Raw genomic sequence first — 19,951 nt, 5'->3', positions numbered from 1 at the left:
GGGACAGTCCCAATTTTGAGGTCTTTTTCTTATATAGGCTCCTATTACCCCCCACCCCCTGTCCTGATTTTTCACATTTGCAGTCTGGTCACCCTAACCATGAGCCTCAGGGAGGTAACTAGCTTGAGTGACAACAGGGAATGTTAACATTCAAGGATGCCTCAGATATGAGAGAATGTATCCCAATGAGGATGACTGGGGAGGGTGTGAGGTAACTGGGCCTTAGAGGGAACACAAGCCAGTTGGGAGGAAGGGGATCTATATGGAGGATCAAGGGGCTGTTGGGTGGAAGCATGGTAATGCAATCTTGATAGGACGAACAGGGTTCTGATAGCATTAGAGCTTTGAATAAGCATTCAAATATTGTGGAGCTGGAAAGCTCATTGCTAACCTTCAGGGAAACCAAGCGCCTCATGATTAACTGTGGCCTTCAACTTAGGGTCATGATCAAACTCAAGAGACTGTAAATAATGTTTGCTTTCTTCACCAACTGAAGTAGCTCTCTCTCTACTTGGGGAGGTAAGTGGGGCATTGCTTTAGTTATGGTGCTGCTGCTTGTTAAAGTGTGTGCCCTTTTTTCTCTCTGTGATCAGTCACACTCCATATGAAGCTTTGTTTTCAACAGAACAAAGTATTAACCCCCCAAAAATGTTTGGGTGAATTTCAATTCTCATGTGGTTCTAGGGTGGGTCCATGCAAAAAGTGCCATATTTTGGATGATCAGTATTGCTTGTGAAAGTGTGGCTGCCAGGAATCATTTTACAGTGCACTGAAGACCATGGCATGTGTCAGTCCGGCTACAAAGAAAGGGCTCTGTAAACTGAGGTTCATTCTTAGAAAGATAAAAAGTTGATACCTTTTTGTGTCTCTGTTCCCATTTCCTCACGCTTTTAGTCATTTCTGCTATAGTTCACTAAAAACTTGCAGAAATTCTGAATCAGATGTCCACTCCTCCAGAGATATTCAGATTCAGCAGGAAAAGAAAAAATAGAACATTGTTTTCACTACTTTGATAGAAAGGCTTTCCTTCCTTCCTTCCTTCCAGTGACTAATATTTATATATTGTGACAAAGTTCCTGCTCTACCTTGATGGGTCCTGCGCTTATTGGCGGATTTGCTCGCCTTGGAGCTTCACGGCAGCCCTCAGCTTGGCCGTTTTTCTGAATTCACAGTACAGGTTGACTCCTCCTGTGTCTGATCGGGAGTTGGGATGATTTGGGGGGAGACCAGGCCCACCCTATACTCCAGACCAGGGCCAAACTCTGGTTCCAGACCAGGGCCCTGTGGAATACAGCTGTGTAGAGTGCCTCCTGGAACAGCTGTGCGACAGCTACAACTCCCTGGGCTACTTCCCCATGGCATCCTCCCAACACCTTCTTTATCCTCACCATAGGACCTTCCTCCTGGTGTCTGATAATGCTTGTACACCTCAGTCCTCCAACAGTCCACGTTCTCACTCTCAGCTCCTAGTGCCTCTTGCTCCCAGCTCCTCACACGTACACCACAAACTGAAGTGAGCTCCTTTTTAAAACCCAGGTGCTCTGATTAGCCTGCCTTAATTGATTCTAGCAGCTTCTTGATTGGCTGCAGGTGTTCTAATCAGCCTGTCTTAATTGTCTCCAGAAGGTTCCTGATTGTTCTGAAACCTTCCCTGTTAAGGAGCCGGAATCGTTCTTCACTCGCTCCTCAGCTATCTGCTTTCTATTCTTTCCTAAAGCTCCCTGGCCTGGATTTTTCTTACTTTTTGACCCTGCCTTAGTCCTCCACCCCCCCGACCGGGCCAGACGCTTTTTTGTTTTGTTTTGTTTTTTTGCCGTTTTTCTTTGCTGCCGTTTGAGTGCTGGTCGGCTGCCAGCTTGCCTCCAGCACCCTCCCCCCCCACGCCTGCTCTTGGGTGCAGCTATTTGCCTTAGCTGAAACCCCCAGAGGAGGGGGGGAAGATTGCTGACCCACTACCCGGAGGGGGGAGTGGAAGCCCCCAGACCCAGCCGTTTTGCTGTCAGCTCGGAATTTCTTCTTATCTCTGCAACATTCTCGGCCTGCCGGAAGCCTTGGTACACAACCAACAAAGCTGGAGAAGAAGATAGAAGACAGAGGAAATCACCCAGGGAAGCTACAAATCATCGTGGAGGGGGCCATAAGACTGAGTAATTCTTTGAATTATACTCTCGTGGGGGGGAGTTTGACTGTGGTTTAATTGCGTTTGTGGCGGCACAGGGGGTGTGGCATGGAGCTGCCCCCCGATCCATCGGTGCCCCCCCAACATTATTACAACTGTCACGGCCCCCCGCCATCCGTCCCTGCTGGCAACCTGCCATCTGCCTTCGGATCCAGCTGTTTGCTTTGAAGCTTTGCCTTTTGGACCGAACATAACAGCCGACCAAACGAGACTCTTTGGACAAACATGCGTGGGTCCACACCCCCCCCCCCCCGGACTGTTTACCCCACAGCTTGCCCCTATCACTGGACCCCGATTTCTGTTTTTCCCCCCTTCCAGTTCAACCCATTTGGTACCCCCCCCCGCCTGCAGCCCAGTAGGGAGGAGCAGTTAATCTGCTTCCCCCTCCCCCCTCCTCCTTCTGGTGTCTCCCCGTCTCTCCCTGCTCACAATGGCGGGGAATGAGAGGGGCGAGGCCCCTCTAACAATATCAGTTGTCCCTCCCCCACCTACCCCCCTGCTCAACCCCCCCCCCACCACCACCACTGTCAAAACACCTGCCACCGCCCCCGCTGGGGCACCGGCAGCAGGAGGCACCGGGGCGATTACTGCCGCTGCTACGTCCACCGCCCCCCCAGATTCTAGGAACCCCCCCCAGTTGGCCGGAAAGGCCAGGGCGGGAAGAAAGGAAAGGGCCCCGCTAAAACCACTAGGCCCTCCATGGCAGGGGCTGCCCCCACCACTGTGGCCTCGTCATCGACCATGGCTTCCCTCCCTGCTGTTCCCTCCACCAGCTCTGCGAAAGTCCCTGCCCCGGCCCCCAGGACGTATGCCCGGGTGGTGGCAGGCTCCCCCCTGCCTGCTGCCTTGTCATCTCGCCCACCCACTGCCTCTGCTACCATCACCAGTGGCCGGAGCCCCTTCCCCACTTTGACCAGGAGGCACGGTGTCCGTTGCCTCCTGGTGCCCGCCTCGCCCCACGTGGAGACATACGTGCAGGCGTTGGCGAAGGTGGTAGGACCCACGGCTATTGTGGCAGCCTCCAAAATGTATGGGAAGGTCGTTTTTTTTCTTAGCTTCGGAGGCTGCTGCCCAGGAGGCGGTGGAGAAGGGCCTGGCAGTGGGGGTGGGGGGTGTTTGTCCCCCTAGTGCCGCTAGAAGACCTGGGCGTTCGCCTCATCCTCACCTCCGTTCCTCCCTTTTTTACCCAATGCTGCCCTGTTACCCGCTCTCTCCACCCTGGGGAAACTTGTCTCTGTCATCAGCCCTCTCCCGTTGAGCTGCAAGGACCCCACCCTCCGTCACGTCCTTTCGTTCTGCCGGCCAGTGCAGCTTCTACCGCCGGCAGGGGCGCGTGACGAAGAGGCGCTCGAGGGGTCTTTTCTAGTCCCCTACCAGGGAGCCCGCTATCGGGTCTTTTACTCTACCGGAGAGGCCCGGTGCTACCTCTGCCGCTCAGCGGGGCATGTCCACAGAGACTGCCCTTTGGCCCGGGGGGGAGAGCAGATCCGGAAATGGACGAGGCTACTCCGATGTCTCTCCCTCTGAGGGAGAGCACTGGTGCTTAACCAACTAGTCCTGTCCACGCTCTGGTACCGGCTCAACACCCTGGCCCCAGCCCCGGGTTTCCTGACCCACCTCCGGAGATTGATTCTAGAGTTTTTTTGGTCAAGAATGCACTGGGCCCCTGTTGGAGTTCTTCATTTACCCTTGAAGGAAGGAGGGCAGGGCCTGAAGTGTCTGTACACTCAAGTCTGCGTTTTCCGCCTCCAGGCCCTGCAGAGGCTCCTTTATAGTGCAGGTAGTTCGACGTGGAGCATATTGGCGCACGCCTTCCTGCGCCGCTTCCCGATACCCGAACCCCCACCCCGTCCTATTCAGGTATCGGGTACCACCACTTCTCCCGCTCAGGCCCAAGGGGCACCTCCCCTACAACGCCCAGACGAGCGGGAGAGCCCCGCCCTCGCTGTTGACAATCTGGCGGGGCCTATGGAGGAGAGTGTGGCAAAGATACCACCAGGCATGGGAGAGAGCCTGCCCCAGGGAGAATCCTCCCTCCCTTATGCCGCCCCACCATCCCCCCCCAAGCCCCTGAGCCATCGCCTTTACCCCCTGACACGACCCCTGCTAACCAGCCCCCAGATGATGCCATGGAGCGCTGGGCCCTAGTCCAGGGGAAGCAAGGCAAGCAGAAGGCTCGAGCTTCGCCTCATCTACCTGAGGCGGAGGCTCCCCGGAAGACCAGGAAGGGGGGCACCGATGCCCAACCTTCCGCTTTGCCCACGAGTGCGTCCCATCCACCAGTGTCAGCCGGGAAAGATGTGGTAGCACTGGAAGGTAGTGTCACCCCTCCCCTCCGAGACCCTCGAGGAAGCCCTTTCTGTCCTGACACTGCCCTGAGCCCCCGTGAACCCCAAGGCAACTGGCATGGCAGGTGCCAGCGGGGAGAACCCCGGGGCGACAGAAAGTGTCCCCTCCTCCATGTTCGAGGAGATCGAGGCCCTAGATCTGACCCCAGGGGGAGGACGACCTTTTGCCAGCAAACCTCGATTTGGGTGACCTCACTCCACCCCTCTTTTCCCCATGCTCCCTCCTCCTAACTGCTGCTTCTGCTTCCACCTCTGAAGAGCCCCTGGACTCCTCCATTGACCCGGCTGCTGATGGCACCCCGCTGACGACCACTGAACCTGCTCAGGTGACAGCCGGCGCCACGCGACCGGGACACGAGCCACCAGGGGCACCCCCCGTTGGTGCAGAGCAATTGATTTCCTTCCCGCGCCCGTTATCACTGAGAGCTCCCTCCCCACCCCCTTAACCCTCGAGCCTGATCGGGAGGCGCCACCATCCAGCTGCTCGCCTCCCGAAACCTAGAACCTCGCCTCTGACCCTGCCCCTGCCCCTACCCCTATCCAGTCTACCTCCTGCGATGTTATCACTGCCCCCGGGGCTGTCTCCTTCCCTTTTCCAAACGATGACCCCCAGGGAGCAGCCTTTGTGTTCTCCTGCCCCGACCCATTAGGGGCTGCTATTTTCCCTCCACCGCCCCGTATCGCCCCAGGGCTTGAGGCGGGCCTAGAAGCTCCAGCCCATCAGGCACCCCGTCGGGGGTCCGCACCCTGCTTGCCCGTTTTAGTGGGCCACGGGGCTGCACCAAGGGCCCCGCCGGAGAACAACCGGGAAACCGTAACCCCACCCCCCCATGAGCTGCGAGGAGAGCTGCGGAAGTTTTTAGAGGATGTCCATGGCTCCCGCAACAAGGTACAGCTTGCTCTCCAGCGATGGGGGGATTTTTTTCAAATCCTCCGGGCCACAAGGGCCCTCATGGGGGAACGTAAAGGGACGGGGAAGCAGAATGCTGCGGCCTACTGGCGGGTCCGCGTCTTCCGCGACCAATTACTCACCTACGGGATGGGTCAAGGACTGTTGCGCAGCCTGCTGGGGGATGCGAGCGTCCCTGCCAGAGAGGATCCCCCCCGGCCCTCCCCATGACCCCTCTCACCATCGCAACGTTGAACACTCGGGGTTGTAGGATGGCTCTTCGCAGGTCCCAGGTGCTCTCCTTCGGGAGGGAGGGTACTCTGTGATTTTCCTGCAGGAGACCCATACGGATCTGACCGCTGAAGATAGTTGGCAGCTGGAGTTGGGGGACAGGGTCTACTTTAGCCATTCCACGATTCGGCAGGCTGAAGTGGCGACCCTATTCTCCCCCAACCTACAGCCCGAGGTGCTAGGGGTTGCCGAGGCCGTGCAGGGTCGCCTGCTGCATCTCCGGGTCCGTATAGAGGGGCTCGTGGTTAACCTCATTAATGTCTATGCCCCGACATCGGGCCTGGAGCGGCTGCAATTCTATCAGCAGCCGTCCACCTTCCTCGGTAACTTAGATTCTCACGAGTGCCTGGTCCTGGGAGGGGATTTTAATACCACCCTCGAGGAGCGAGCCCGCTCGGGGACTGAGCAGTGCCGGGCCGCCAGGACACCCTCCAGGAGATAGTTGAACATCACTCCCTAATGGACATCCGGCGTGACCACCACCCGGATGACACGTCCACGTTCACCTTTGTCCGGGTGGAAGCCCATCGGTCGAGCCACTCCCGGTTGGACCGCATTTATCTATCACGCTTCCGTCTCTCACGAGCCCACTCCTCCAGCATTTGGCTGGCCCCATTTTCTGACCATCACCTAGCCACCATGACAGCCTCCCTCTGTGCGGAGAGGCCAGGGCCGGGCTATTGGCATTTTAACAACAGCCTGTTGGAGGATGAGGGCTCCGTGACGTCCTTCCAGGAATTCTGGCTGGCCTGGCAAGGGCAGCGGCGTGCCTTTCCCTCGGCGTGGCGATGGTGGGACCTAGGGAAGGTGCGCGCCCGGCTTTTCTGCCGTGACTACACCCGGGGCACCAGCTGACAGAGAAATGCGGTGATAGAGCAGTTGGAATGGGAGGTCTTAGAGCTGGAGAGGCGTCTGGCCACCAGCCCCAAAGACCTGCTCCTCTGCGGAGCGTGCTGGGAGAAGCGGGAGGAGCTCCGGGCCCTCGAGGACCATCAGGCCCGGGGCACCTTTGTTCGATCCCGCATCCGCCTCCTTCGGGAGATGGATCGTGGCTCCCGCTTCTTCTATGCCCTGGAGAAAATGAAGGGGGCCAAAAAAGACATCACCTGCTCCCTACGGTCAGCGCAAGCGACCGAGACCGGCTAGAGTTGCCTCTCACTCTGGCCGAGTTCTCTGAAGCCCTCCATTGTATGCCCACCAATAAGTCTCCAGGCATGGACGGGCTGACCATGGAGTTCTACCGCGTGTTTTGGGACGTCCTCGGCCCAGACCTAGTCACTGTCTGGGCCGAGTCTCTGCAGAGCGGGGTCCTCCCTCTCTCGTGCAGACGAGCTGTGCTCGCCTTATTGCCGAAGAAGGGGGACCTCCGCAATTTACGAAATTGGCATCCCGTCTCGCTCCTTAGCACGGACTACAAAATCATAGTGAAAGCAATCTCGCTGCGGCTAGGGTCTGTGCTGGCGGACGTGATCCACCCAGACCAGACCTACACCGTCCCGGACCGCAGTATCTTTGATAACCTATTTCTGGTTCGGGACCTTTTGGAACTCGGGGTAGAGACGGTCTGTCTTTCGCCCTCCTGTCCCTAGATCAGGAGAAGGCGTTCGATAGGGTGGACCACGGGTACCTCCTGAGCACTCTGCAGGCGTTTGGCTTCGGACCCCAGTTTGTGGGTTTTCTCCGGGTGCTATACGCTTCCGCAGAGTGTCTGGTTAAGCTCAACTGGACCCTGACCTAACCAGTCAACTTTGGGCGAGGAGTACGGCAGCGGTGCCCCCTCTCGGGCCAGCTGTATGCTCTGGCGATCGAGCCCTTCCTCTGTCTCCTCCGCAGGAGCTAGACAGGGTTGGTGCTGCGGGAGCCGGAGCTGCGGCTGGTCCTGTCGGCATAAGCTGATGACATGCTCCTCGTGATCCAGGACCCCGGCGACTTGGCGCGGGTGGAGGCTTGCCAGGCCCTCTATTCGGCAGCCTCCTCTGCCCGGGTCAACTGGGTCAAGAGCTCTGGCTTGGTGGTAGGAGACTGGCGGCAGGCGAGCTCCCTCCCACCCGCGCTTCAGACCATCCGGTGGAGCGCGGGTCCGCTGCTCTACCTCGGTGTTTATCTTTCTGCCACGCATCCCTCTCTGCTGGAGAACTGGGAAAATTTAGAGGGCGGGGTGATAGAGCAGCTCCGGAAATGGATGGGACTACTACGATGTCTCTCCCTCCGAGGGAGAGCGCTGGTGCTTAATCAACTAATCCTGTCCATGCTCTGGTACCGGCTCAACACCCTGGTCCTGGACCCGGGTTTCCTGACCAACCTCTGGACATCGATTCTGGGGTTCTTTTGGTCAGGAACGCACTGGGCCCCTGTAGGGGTTCTTCATCTACCCCTGAAGGAAGGAGGACAGGGCCTGAAATGTCTACACACTCAGGTCCGTGTTTTCCGCCTCCAGGCCCTACAGAGGCTCCTCTATGGTGCAGGCAGTTCGGCGTGGAGCACACTGGCGCACGCCATCCTGTGCCGCATCCGAGGGCTCCGATACGACCAGCAGCTCTTTTATCTCCATCCGGGAGGTCTTCTGCGAGACCTCTCTGGGCTGCCGGTCTTCTACCAGGACCTCCTCCAGACTTGGAAACTGTTTTTAACGACCAGGTCCGTGGCGGCCACCGAGGGGGTAGATCTCCTCGCGGAGCCCCTGCTACACAACCCCCAGCTCCGTGTGCAGGTGGCGGAGTCCCGCTCGGTGCGCCAGAGCTTGATCCTGGCAGAAGTCACGAGAGTCAGAGACCTCCTGGACTATGACCGGGGAGACTGGCTGGATCCCCTGACGCTCGCCTGGTGCATGGGGCTCTCCAGACCTTGTACCCCCCGGCGCGTATTTCAGGAGGTGAAGGCCGCTTTGCCACCCACTGCTTGAGTTTACCTCAACCGGGTCCTGCTCAAGGGCACGCCCCGCCCACCCTCTACCCCAGGCCCGCCAGACTTTTTAATTGGACCCGGCCCCCTTGCCCCTTCACTGAGAGCTGGCTGCATGAACTGCAGCCGGTACGCTTCCAAACCGCGCCAAGGAAACATCTATACATGCTCGCGCTCCACACCCTTCATGCCCTCACCCTAGTGTCCTGCCCCAACACAAAGTGGCGAGGCCTTCTGCCACCTTTGGAGGGTGAGCAGCCTCGGTGGGCCAGCCTATATTCCACCTTGGTTCCGAGGCCTATCGGGGACATCAGTTGGCGGCTCCTTCACGGAGCTTTGAGAACGGGCACGTACTTGGCGTGGTTCACCCCCATCCCAGATACTTTTTCCCTTTTGTGGTGTGAGGGAAACCCTGGCGCACGTATATTTGGAGTGCGCCAGGCTGCAGCCCCTGTTCCAGCTCCTCACAAATTTCCTATTACATTTTTGGTTGCATTTTTCCCCTCACCTTTTTATTTATGCACTCCCCATCCGTGGCCTCACAAAGTCACGGGATCTCCTAGTTAACCTCCTCCTGGCCCTGGCTAAAACGGCCATCTATAAAACCAGAGAGAGGAGGTTGGTCGATGGAGTTTCCTGTGACTGTGGGGCTGTTTTCCGATCCTCGGTCCGTTCACGTATCCAGGCGGAGTTCCTCTGGGCGGCGTCCACCGACTCCCTTGACGCTTTTGAGGAGCGGTGGGCGCTGTCCGAGGTTCTCTGCTCGGTGTCCCCATCCGGATCCCTTTGTCTGACCCTTTGATTGGGGGAGAGAGTAAGGGACCCCAACCCCAGCCATTGCTGCTGCGCACACCACCACCTTAGAGGGGTCATTTCACACGTGGGTACGCATGCCCCGTCTCCCCCCCCGGATTGTCCACCCCACAGCCTGCCCCTCTTGTTGGGTGCTTTCAGAGGAGGGAATTGTTGGTGACACTCGGGCGTGGCGCCAGGTAACTCGAGGGGGTGGAAGACCATGAGAGTCGATGAAGCCCCCTTGCTCTGGGCCAGGCAAGCTTGAACACTTCCCTCCCCTGAAGCTAATGAGAAAACAGTTGTGATTGGATGCTGTGTTACACATTGCATATGCTGCTGTTTTTACTTTGTAAGTGTGTTATGCAAATAAAAAGATCTTTTGCTTCAAAAAAAAAAATTACTCTCCTATAGCCATCTGGCCCGACCCTGTCATAGTATTTAATATGTATATATAATGAGAGGGTGAACTCATTTTTTCTTTTGAATGAGGATAAGTCAATGTTGCTAATTTTATATTTTCCCTGTCAAATAGTTCACACAATCTTTGCCTCTTTGCAGATATATTTTGAGCTACAGACACCCAGTTTTGTTCAAATCACATTTGCTTCACTAAAGCAGGAGGTGCAGATGAAACCAAAATTGTGGTATTTCCCGCCTTAGTCCTTTAGGCTCATTTCAAAGGAGCCAAAGGGAGTTGAAATTCAATGGAATTTGATCACTCATCTCTTTTAGGCTCTTCTGACGGTCCCAGCCTTTGGCCTGCTCTAAACTAGAAAAGGTTTGCCCATGTAGCTATAACAGCAAATTCTCAGATGAAAGGGGTGATATCAGCACAGATTCCCCTGTAACGTGCAGCGTGAAGAACTGAAAACAAGCTCTTAAATCTGTGTATTCCACTAGCATTTTCTAGCCTACAGCAGCACAGGTTCATGTGCAATAATACGTCACACTTTCTGAGAACTATACACACTAATTAAGCCATACAACACTCACGTGAGGTAGGTACCAATGTAATCCCCATTGTATGGGGAAACTGAGACTTAGGGCAATTAAAGTGATTTGCCCTACACCACAGAGGGTGTTACCGACAAAGCTGGAATTAGAGCTCAGGAATTTCTGGCTCCCAGTGCTGTATTCTAACCACTGAACCACACTTGTCTTTCCTACATAATGATTGTAAGTGCCTGTATTCCGCACTGTCCTCATCAGTCTCTGATCTTTTGCGATTCTCTTCTTGCCAGCATCCACTAATGCATTCAGGTATCTATATTCAAAGAGCTGCATGAAATTTTGCCATGCAATAGCATATAAGGGATATCATTCCGTACCCGCATACAGAGAAGTCAATAGGATTTTAGTGTATGTGAATTTGACATGAGTAAAGGCTGCAGATGTGAGTTGGGTGGGGGAAAGTGGATACTTGTGAAGACATAATGTATCATTTCAGAGTGGTAGCCGTGTTAGTCTGTATCAGCAGAAAGAACAAGTACTTGTGGCAACTTAGAGACTAACAAATTTATTTGAGCATAAGCTTTCATGGGCTAAAGCCCACTTCATCAGATGCATGCAGTGGAAAATACAGTAGGAAGATACACACACACACACACACACACACACACACACAGAACATGAAAAAATGAGGGTTGCCATACCAACTCTTAACGAGACAAAGGGTCTTGTTAAGAGTTGGTATGGCAACCCCCATTTTTTCATGTTCTCTGTATATATACCTTCCTACTGTATTTTCCACTGCATGCATCTGATGAAGTGGGCTTTAGCCCATGAAAGCTTATGCTCAAATAAATTTGTTAGTCTCTAAGGTGCCACAAGTCCTCCTCATTCTTTCTAATGTATCATTTATATTTATTTGCATAACAACTTGTTTTAGCTTATAGGGGGTTAGATGAACAGCGAGGCCCTGCTGCAGAGTACCTGGTACACCCAAAAGTCCCATTGAAGTCAAGGAATGTGCGTTTCGGCTATCAGATTAATCCTCTTCCCACTGAAGTCTACTGCAAAACCCATGGTCTTCTGTGGGAGCAGGAGCCGGCCCATGAAGAAGTGGATAAGGATGGTGAGAAAACAGCTGCATGGGGCACCATTCAATTGCTGAGCACCTTCAACTCCTGTTGAAGTTATTGGGAACGTAAGGGGCTCAGCAATTTGTAGTCAGGCTCCATGATGAGTAAAGCAATAAAGTGCATAAGGGGATGTGGTGAAGTCGCACTACTGATGCTGTAGTGAAGGATGAGAAATGACTTCTCCTTTATATATTTGTCTCTCTCCAATCTGTTCTCTCTTTGAAAAAATAATTTGTACAGTTTTTTAATTTTTATTTTTAACATTGTTGAAATCCTCTCCTAATTTTTTTTTCAATTTTTAATGTATTTTCCTTTTATAAAAAACAGAACGTTAAATTGCAAAATTCTACATCAATGCAATATTAAATTTACAATTGTGGCTGCACAAAAATCAGGGCATTCAGAATAAAACTTCCCCTCTGCAGCCTTAACTTGGTCCGCCCAGAAGTCTAGAAAATAGCACAACTTCTACACAGCATGTTTGATGTATTCTTGTGGAGTTGCATAGCACATTGCGCCATCTCACATGGTGATGTGATGAAAGCCCCTAGCTGAATCAGAGTTTCAAAAGAATGTTTCAGGTGCTCACCACCACCTGAATCCCTATGCGTTTCCTGTGCAAGTAACATCACAGTCTTAATGTGGTTGTGAGCTTTTTTAATATGTATTAAATAATTTGATGCAGAAGAACAATTTCTAAATCTTGTCTCTCCCTTTGAAAGCTTACAGATTGCCACAGCTGGGAAATGACTGTCCTGGTTTGAGTGAGGAGACTCACCTTGCATCAGTCAGCCTTACAGTTTACGATGGCTTTCTCATGCTGCTTCCTTTATTTCTGCCCAAACCCCAACTACTGTAAACAGGTTTATGCAATCATGACCTGACGCTAAGTCAGTGTTTCTTTACATAGCTGTGGGTTGCATTTCCAAACAAACTAGGATGTGACTTAAAAAAAAACTTTTAAGATAGAGCGATTGGCTTCATAAGGTCACTTTATTCATTTCCTCCAAACACCACACTGTATACAGTGTGTGCTCTGACCTCATCTGTTCATCATTACCTATTGCATTCCATAATTTCTTTGGTTCTTATGGCTAAGTTCTGTTGTATCAGTGTAATATCTGGTATGCCCTCTGTATGCTTCCTTTGCATGGGGTTATCATTTGCCCAATTGTCTCGTTTTTGAATGCCATGATCCTATTTCAGATAACTTCCCACTTACTCTTCTCCCTCTTTTAATGCCCCTTTTCTATGGCATCAAATTCTGCTTTCAGTTACATTTGTGCCGACTCTTTGAACTTAATGCCTGGGTATGACAGAGCAGAATTTGACCCATTTTCATTGCACTTTGTTTCTTTGAAAGGAAGTAAAATCCTGAGAGGGGGGATGGATGTTACCGAAAAAAAAGACTCAGAAGATGTGTGAACCACTGAACAAAAAGGGAATCAGAAAGACAAGAGGGAAATCATGATGGCTAAAGGGCAAAGTTCAAAGAGCTGTTCAAACCAAACAGATCTCTTTCAAAATTTGGAAATCTGACCCTAGTGACTCCAATAAACAGGAATATCAATTACAGGAGGCATTAAGTAAGAGGGAAGTTAGAAGGACCAGAATGGATTTCCAGGAGCAACTAGCTAAAGGTGTAAAAACAAACAAGAAATACTTTGACTATGTTAGAAGCAGGAAGCCTATGAAGAATCTATGGGTGCACTGAATCTCTAGGGATTAAAAGGAGCAATTCAGAAGATAAGGATGTTGAGGAGTTAAATTATTTCTTTCCATTAGACTTCACCATGGAGAAGATTGGGGAGATTCCTACCCTAGACCTGTATTTTTCTAGGATTAAAGTCAAGGTGCTCTTGGTGACTGAAATTTAAATATTAAAAGCTGAGCTGCTAATAAAAATATGCAGTCTCTTATTCAAAACAGCCACTGTTGCAGAAGATTGGATGGCAGTAAATGTTGTACCTTTCTTTTAAAAAGGCCGTAGGGTTGATCCAGGGAATTATAGACAGGTAAGGCTCATGTCTGTACCTGACATATAGATTGAAATTATAATTAAAAACAGAACGACAAAACACCTAGAAGATCATGATCTGAGAGAATCTCATCAGCATGGCTTCTGCATCGGAAAATTGTCTCCCTAATCTCTTAGAATCCTTTGAATGTGTCAGTAAATTAGTGGATAATGGCAAATCGTTGACTATTGAGATTTCTAAAAGGCTTTTGACAAGGTCCTGCAGAACAGGCCACTAAAGAAGTTTAAGTGGTCGTGGGCTGAGAGGTGAAGTATTGTCATGGATCAAAAACTGTCTAGAAGAGGGGAGTCAAATGGCAAATTTTCATTATAGCAAAAGGCTAACAGCTGGGTCCCCCAACATTCTGGGCTAGATCCTATGTTATTTATTATAATTGTTAATGATCTAGAAAGGGGGCTGAGTAGTGAGGTAGCAAACTTTGCAGATGACACAAAGTTACTTCACTTAGTCAAGACCAGAGAGGACTGTGAGAAACTTCAGACGTGACAAGCTAGGTGAATAGGCAACATGATGGGAAATGAAATACAGTGTTGATAAATGCAAAGTAATGCACATTGGAGGGAAAATTTTAACGACTCCTACATATTAGAGGGTTCAAAATTATTAACTGTATCAACTCAGGAAAGAGATCTACCTGTCATTGTGGACAGCTCAATGAAAACCTCTGTTCAGTGTGCAGCCTCGGTCAAAAAAGCGAAGTATTAGAATTCCTAAGGAATGGGATGGTGAACAATACAGAGAATATTCTACTGTCTTTATATAAATCAGTGTGTAGCTACATCTGGAATAATGTGTGCAGGACTGGTCACACCATCTCAAAAAGGATATTTCAGAATTCAGTGTACAGAGAAGAGCGACAAAATGATTAAGGAGATAAAATAAACCTCTCCGACTGGAAAAATGGGATTATTGACTTCAGAAAGAAGATTAATAAGAAGGAAGGTGATAAAAGTATATACAATAATGAATGCTCCAGAAAAGGTAGATCAGGAATGTCTGTTCTCCCTGTCATATAACATAAGAACAAGGGGGCATTCAATTAAATTAAAGGGGGGTGGGTCAAAACCAGTAAAAGAAATATACTTTTCACACAGCGTGTTATTAAACTATGGAACTCACTGCCCGAGGATGTCATTGAGGCCAAGAATTTAAGATTCCAAAAGCAACTGGACATGTATGTAGATACTAAGGAAGTCCCTCTGCCATGTACATTGGCCAAACCACACAGTCTCCTACACAAAAGAATAAATGGACACAAATCTGACGTCAAGAATTATAATGTTCAAAAACCAGTCGGAGAACACTTCAGCCTCCCTGGACACTCAATTACAGACCTAAAAGTCATAATTATTCAACAAAAAAACTTCAAAAACAGACTCCAACAAGAAACAGCAGAACTAGAATTAATCTGCAAACTGGACACCATTAAATTAGGCTTGAATAAAGACTGGGAGTGGCTGAGTCATTACACTAACTAAAAACTATTTCCCCATGCTAATTTTCCCTCTGCTGTTATTCACACCTTGTCAACTGTTTGAAATGGGCCATTCTGATTATCACTACAAAAGTATTTTTTCTCCTGCTGATAATAGCCCACCTTAATCGATCGGTCTCGTTAAGAGTTGGTATGACAACCCCATTTTTTCATGTTCTCTGTATCTATATATATAATCTTCCTACTGTATTTTCCACTGCATGCATCTGATGAAGTGGGCTTTAGCCCATGAAAGCTTATGCTCAAATAAATTTGTTAGTCTCTAAGGTGCCACAAGTACTCCTCGTTCTTTCAAAGGAAGTCCAGAGTTATAATTCATTTTGATAAAAATTTTGAAAGGGATATTAAATCTCATGGTTTGGGGTTTAAACCATTCTCTGTTAGTGATCAGGAAGAGACCTACCGTTGGGGGCAGATTATCCTACATCTGCCTGTATTTTCCACTGAAATATCTCTGTTGCAGGCCACTGTCAGAGACAAGATAACCGACTAGATGGACAATGGATCTGATACAACCACGCAGTTCCTATGGTCCGAAGGAGTTGGGTGTAGGAAGACCTACATATAGGGCTCTCCAGTTTATTGGATCATCTGTTTATTGTATACACATTGGACATGAAGAGGATGATGGAATATTTCATGTCTATAGCAGCATCAAACAAAACAGGTAATTCCTAAAGTAACTTGCATTCAGATCTCTGCTCACTCATTTCTTCCTAGTAATAGTGTTCTGTGACACTTTTTTGTATTTTTGTGTCTGATTTTATAAGTGAGTAGTTTTTAAGTGAGGTGAAACTTGGGAGAAGTCAAGACTCCTGAAAGGGGTACAGTAGTCTGCATAGGTTGAGAGCCACAGGCGTAACACAAATCCTGTTGAAAGTCTATGGGACTTGTGTTCTTAAGTCACATACATTCTTTTGAATATCCCACTCATTATGTGTAAGTGGGTTTTTTTCATTTTACTACTTCTAATAGAATTGGTGGCTGGGATGAACAAGTTTAACCTTGCAACATGCCTGGCTAGCTCAGTCAGTAGAGTATGTTTAGTTTAGTATGTTGCAAGTTTAAACTAAACTAAACACAAAACCATGATATGTAAAGTAACATATAAACAAGGAAAGAATTTAAGATGTAAGCAATACACAGCTAAAGAATCTCTCTTCTGTGTGTGGTTTATACCTTCTTCTTTGCCAAATTAAGAGCCATCTGGATTTTTAGGGGACAGCGTGACATTGTTTTGCTGACATTGATGTAGTATTTACAAAGACTGCGAAATATAATCATGGTCTTCCTGTTTTCTTAGCCTTGGTCTACACTAGGAGTTGAGGTCGAATTTAGCAGCATTAAATCAATTTAACCCTGCACCCGTCCACATGACAAAGCCCTTTTTTTCGACTTAAAGGGTTCTTAAAATCGATTTCCTTACTCCACCCCCAACGAGGGGATTAGTGCTGAAATCTGCCTTCCTGGGTCGAATTTGGGGTACTGTGGACACAATTAGATGGTATTGGCCTCCAGGAGCTATCCCAGAGTGCTCCATTGTGTCTGCTCTGGACAGCACTTTCAACTCAGATGCACTGGCCAGGTAGACAGGAAAAGGCCCGTGAATTTTTGAATTTCAATTTTCTGTTTGGCCAGCGCGGCAAGCTTCAGGTGACCATGCAGAGCTCATCAGCGGAGGTGACCATGATGGAGTCCCAGAATCGCAAAAGAGCTCCAGCATGCACTGAACAGGAGGTACGGAATCTGATCGCTGTATGGAGAGAGGAATCCGTGCTATCAGAACTACGTTCCAGTTTTTGAAATGCCAAAACATTTGTCAAAATCTCCCAGGGCATGAAGGACAGAGGCCATAACAGGGACCCGAAGCAGTGCCGCATGAAACTTAAGGAGCTGAGACAAGCCTACCAGAAAACCAGAGAGGTGAACAGCCGCTCCGCATTAGAGCCCAAAGCATGCTGCTTCTATGATGAGCTGCATGCCATTTTAGGGGGTTCAGCCACCACTACCCCAGCCATGTTGTTTGACTCCTTCAATGGAGATGGAGGCAATATGGAAGCAGGTTTTGGGGACGAGGAAGATGATGATGATGAGGTTGTAGATAGCTCACAGCAAGCAAGTGGAGAAACCGGTTTTCCCGACAGCCAGGAACTGTTTCTCACCCTGGACCTGGAGCCAGTACCCCCCGAACCCACCCAAGGCTGCCTCCCGGACCCGCCAGGTGGAGAAGGGACCTCTGGTGAGTGTACCTTTTAAAATACTATACATGGTTTAAAAGCAAGCATGTTTAATGATTAATTTGCCCTGGCATTTGCGGCTCTCCTGGATGTACTCCCAAAGCCTTTGCAAAAGGTTTCTGGGTAGGGTAGCCTTATTCCGTCCACCATGGTAGGACCCTTTACCGCTCCAGGCCAGTAGCACGTACTCAGGAATCATTGTAGAGCAAAGCATTGCGGTGTATGTTTGCTGGCATTCAAACAACATCCATTCTTTATCTCTCTGTGTTATCCTCAGGAGAGTGATATCATTCATGGTCACCTGGTTGAAATAGGGTGCTTTTCTTAAGGGGACATTCAGAGGTGCCCGTTCCTGCTGGGCTGTTTGCCTGTAGCTGAACAGAAATGTTCCCTGCTGTTAGCCACGTTAGCCCGGGGAGGGATGAGGGGCTAGCCACGCTGTAGGGGGAGGCAAAATGCGACCTTGGAACGAAAATACATGTGCTATGTATGTAACGTTAACAGCAAGGTTTACCGTGAAAGAGTGTACCCATTGTTCTATAAAATGTGTTGTCATAAATATAAAGGGAAGGGTAAACCCCTTTGAAATCCCTCCTGGCCAGGGGAAAGCTCCTCTCACCTGTAAAGGGTTAAGAAGCTAAAGGTAACCTCGCTGGCACCTGACCAAAATGACCAATGAGGAGACAAGATACTTTCAAAAACTGGGAGGAGGGAGAGAAACAAAGGGTCTGTGTGTCTGTCTGTATGCTGGTTTCTGCAGGGGATAGACCAGGAATGGAGTCTTAGAACTTTTAGTAAGTAATCTAGCTAGGTATGTGTTCGATTATGATTTCTTTAAATGGCTGAGAAAAGAATTGTGCTGAATAGAATAACTATTTCTGTCTGTGTATCTTTTTTGTAACTTAAGGTTTTGCCTAGAGGGGTTCTCTATGTTTTTGAATCTAATTACCCTGTAAGCTATCTACCATCCTGATTTTACAGGGGGGATTTCTTTATTTCTATTTACTTCTATTTTTATTAAAAGTCTTCTTGTAAGAAAACTGAATGCTTTTTTCATTGTTCTCAGATCCAAGGGTTTGGGTCTGTGGTCACCCATGCAAATTGGTGAGGCTTTTTATCCAACATTTCCCAGGAAAGGGGGGGTGCAAGTGTTGGGAGGATTGTTCATTGTTCTTAAGATCCAAGGGTCTGGGTCTGTAGTCACCTAGGCAAATTGGTGAGGCTTTTTACCAAACCTTGTCCAGGAAGTGGGGTGCAAGGTTTTGGGAAGTATTTTGGGGGGAAATACGCGTCCAAACAGCTCTTCCCCAGTAACCAGTATTAGTTTGGTGGTGGTAGCGGCCAATCCAAGGACGATGGGTGGAATATTTTGTACCTTGGGGAAGTTTTGACCTAAGCTGGTAAAGATAAGCTTAGGAGGTTTTTCATGCAGGTCCCCACATCTGTACCCTAGAGTTCAGAGTGGGGGAGGAACCTTGACATGTGTGCTTTTAAATACCACTGTCCCTTTTTTTTCCCCTCCACCAGCTGCATGTGTTTCAAGGATCACAGAATCTTCTCCTTCCCAGAGGCTAGCGAAGATTAGAAGGCGAAAAAAACGCACTCGCAATGAAATGTTCTCTGAGCTCATGCTGTCCTCCCACACTGACAGAGCACAGACGAATGCGTGGAGGCAGACAATGTCAGAGTGCAGGAAAGCACAAAATGACAGGGAGGAGAGGTGGCAGGCTGAAGAGAGTAAGTGGAGGGCTGAAGAGAGGGCTGAAGCTGAAAGGTGGCAGCAGCGTGATGAGAGGAGGCAGGATTCAATGCTGCGGCTGCTGGAGGATCAAACCAATATGCTCCAGTGTATGGTTGAGCTGCAGGAAAGGCAGCAGGAGCACAGATCGCCGCTACAGCCCCTGTGTAACCAACCACCCTCCTCCCCAAGTTCCATAGCCTCCCCATCCAGACACCCAAGAACGCGGTTGGGGGGCCTCCGGCCAACCAGCCACTCCACCCCAGAGGATTGCCCAAGCAACAGAAGGCTGGCATTCAATAAGTTTTAAAGTTTAAAACTTTTAAAGTGCTGTGTGGCCTTGACCTTCCCTCTTCCACCACCCCTCCTGGTGCTTCTCTCCTCCACCACCCCTCCTGGGCTACCCTGGTAGTTATCCCCCTATTTGTGTGATGAATTAATAAAGAATGCATGAATGTGAAGCAACAATGACTTTATTGCCTCTGCAAGCGGTGATCCAAGGGAGGAGGGGAGGGTGGTTAGCTTACAGGGAAGTAGAGTGAACCAAGGGGGCGGGGGTTTCATCAAGGAGAAACAAACAGAACTTTCACACCGTAGCCTGGCCAGTCATGAAACTGGTTTTCAAAGCTTCTCTGATGGGCACCGCGCCCTCCTGTGCTCTTCTAACCACCCTGGTGTCTGGCTGTGCGTAACCAGCAGCCAGGCGATTTGCCTCAACCTCCCACCCCGCCATAAACGTCTCCCCCGTGCTCTCACAGATATTGTGGAGCGCACAGCAGGCAGTAATAACAGTGGGAATATTGGTTTTGCTGAGGTCTAAGCGAGTCAGTAAACTGTGCCAGCGCGCTTTTAAACGTCCAAATGCACATTCGACCACCATTCTGCACTTGCTCAGCCTGTAGTTGAACAGCTCCTGACTACTGTCCAGGCCGCCTGTGTAAGGCTTCATGAGCCATGG

The 19,951-nt window shown here is 49.9% G+C and overlaps 1 protein-coding gene across 4 annotated transcripts in view; it reads left to right on the top strand.

Annotated features, from left to right (window-relative positions):
• LOC125639870 (uncharacterized) overlaps positions 1–19,461 on the top strand; it is a 158,853-nt gene extending 139,392 nt beyond the window's left edge. For all 4 annotated transcript variants that reach the window (XM_075130751.1, XM_075130752.1, XM_048857642.2 and 1 more), the window contains 3 exons: positions 15,482–15,685; positions 16,657–17,257; positions 18,783–19,461. In XM_075130751.1, the coding sequence (XP_074986852.1) occupies positions 16,855–17,257; positions 18,783–19,303 (924 nt within the window). In that variant the 5' untranslated portion in view covers positions 15,482–15,685; positions 16,657–16,854 and the 3' untranslated portion in view covers positions 19,304–19,461. The remainder of the gene's footprint in view (positions 1–15,481; positions 15,686–16,656; positions 17,258–18,782) is intronic.
• The last annotated feature ends 490 nt before the right edge of the window (positions 19,462–19,951 follow it).

The sequence above is a fragment of the Caretta caretta genome, chromosome 7 (assembly GCF_965140235.1).
Source record: "Caretta caretta isolate rCarCar2 chromosome 7, rCarCar1.hap1, whole genome shotgun sequence".
Taxonomy (NCBI): Eukaryota; Metazoa; Chordata; order Testudines; family Cheloniidae; genus Caretta; species Caretta caretta.
Note: the sequence above shows the minus strand (reverse complement) of the source record. Positions and strands in the feature narration are given on the sequence as shown.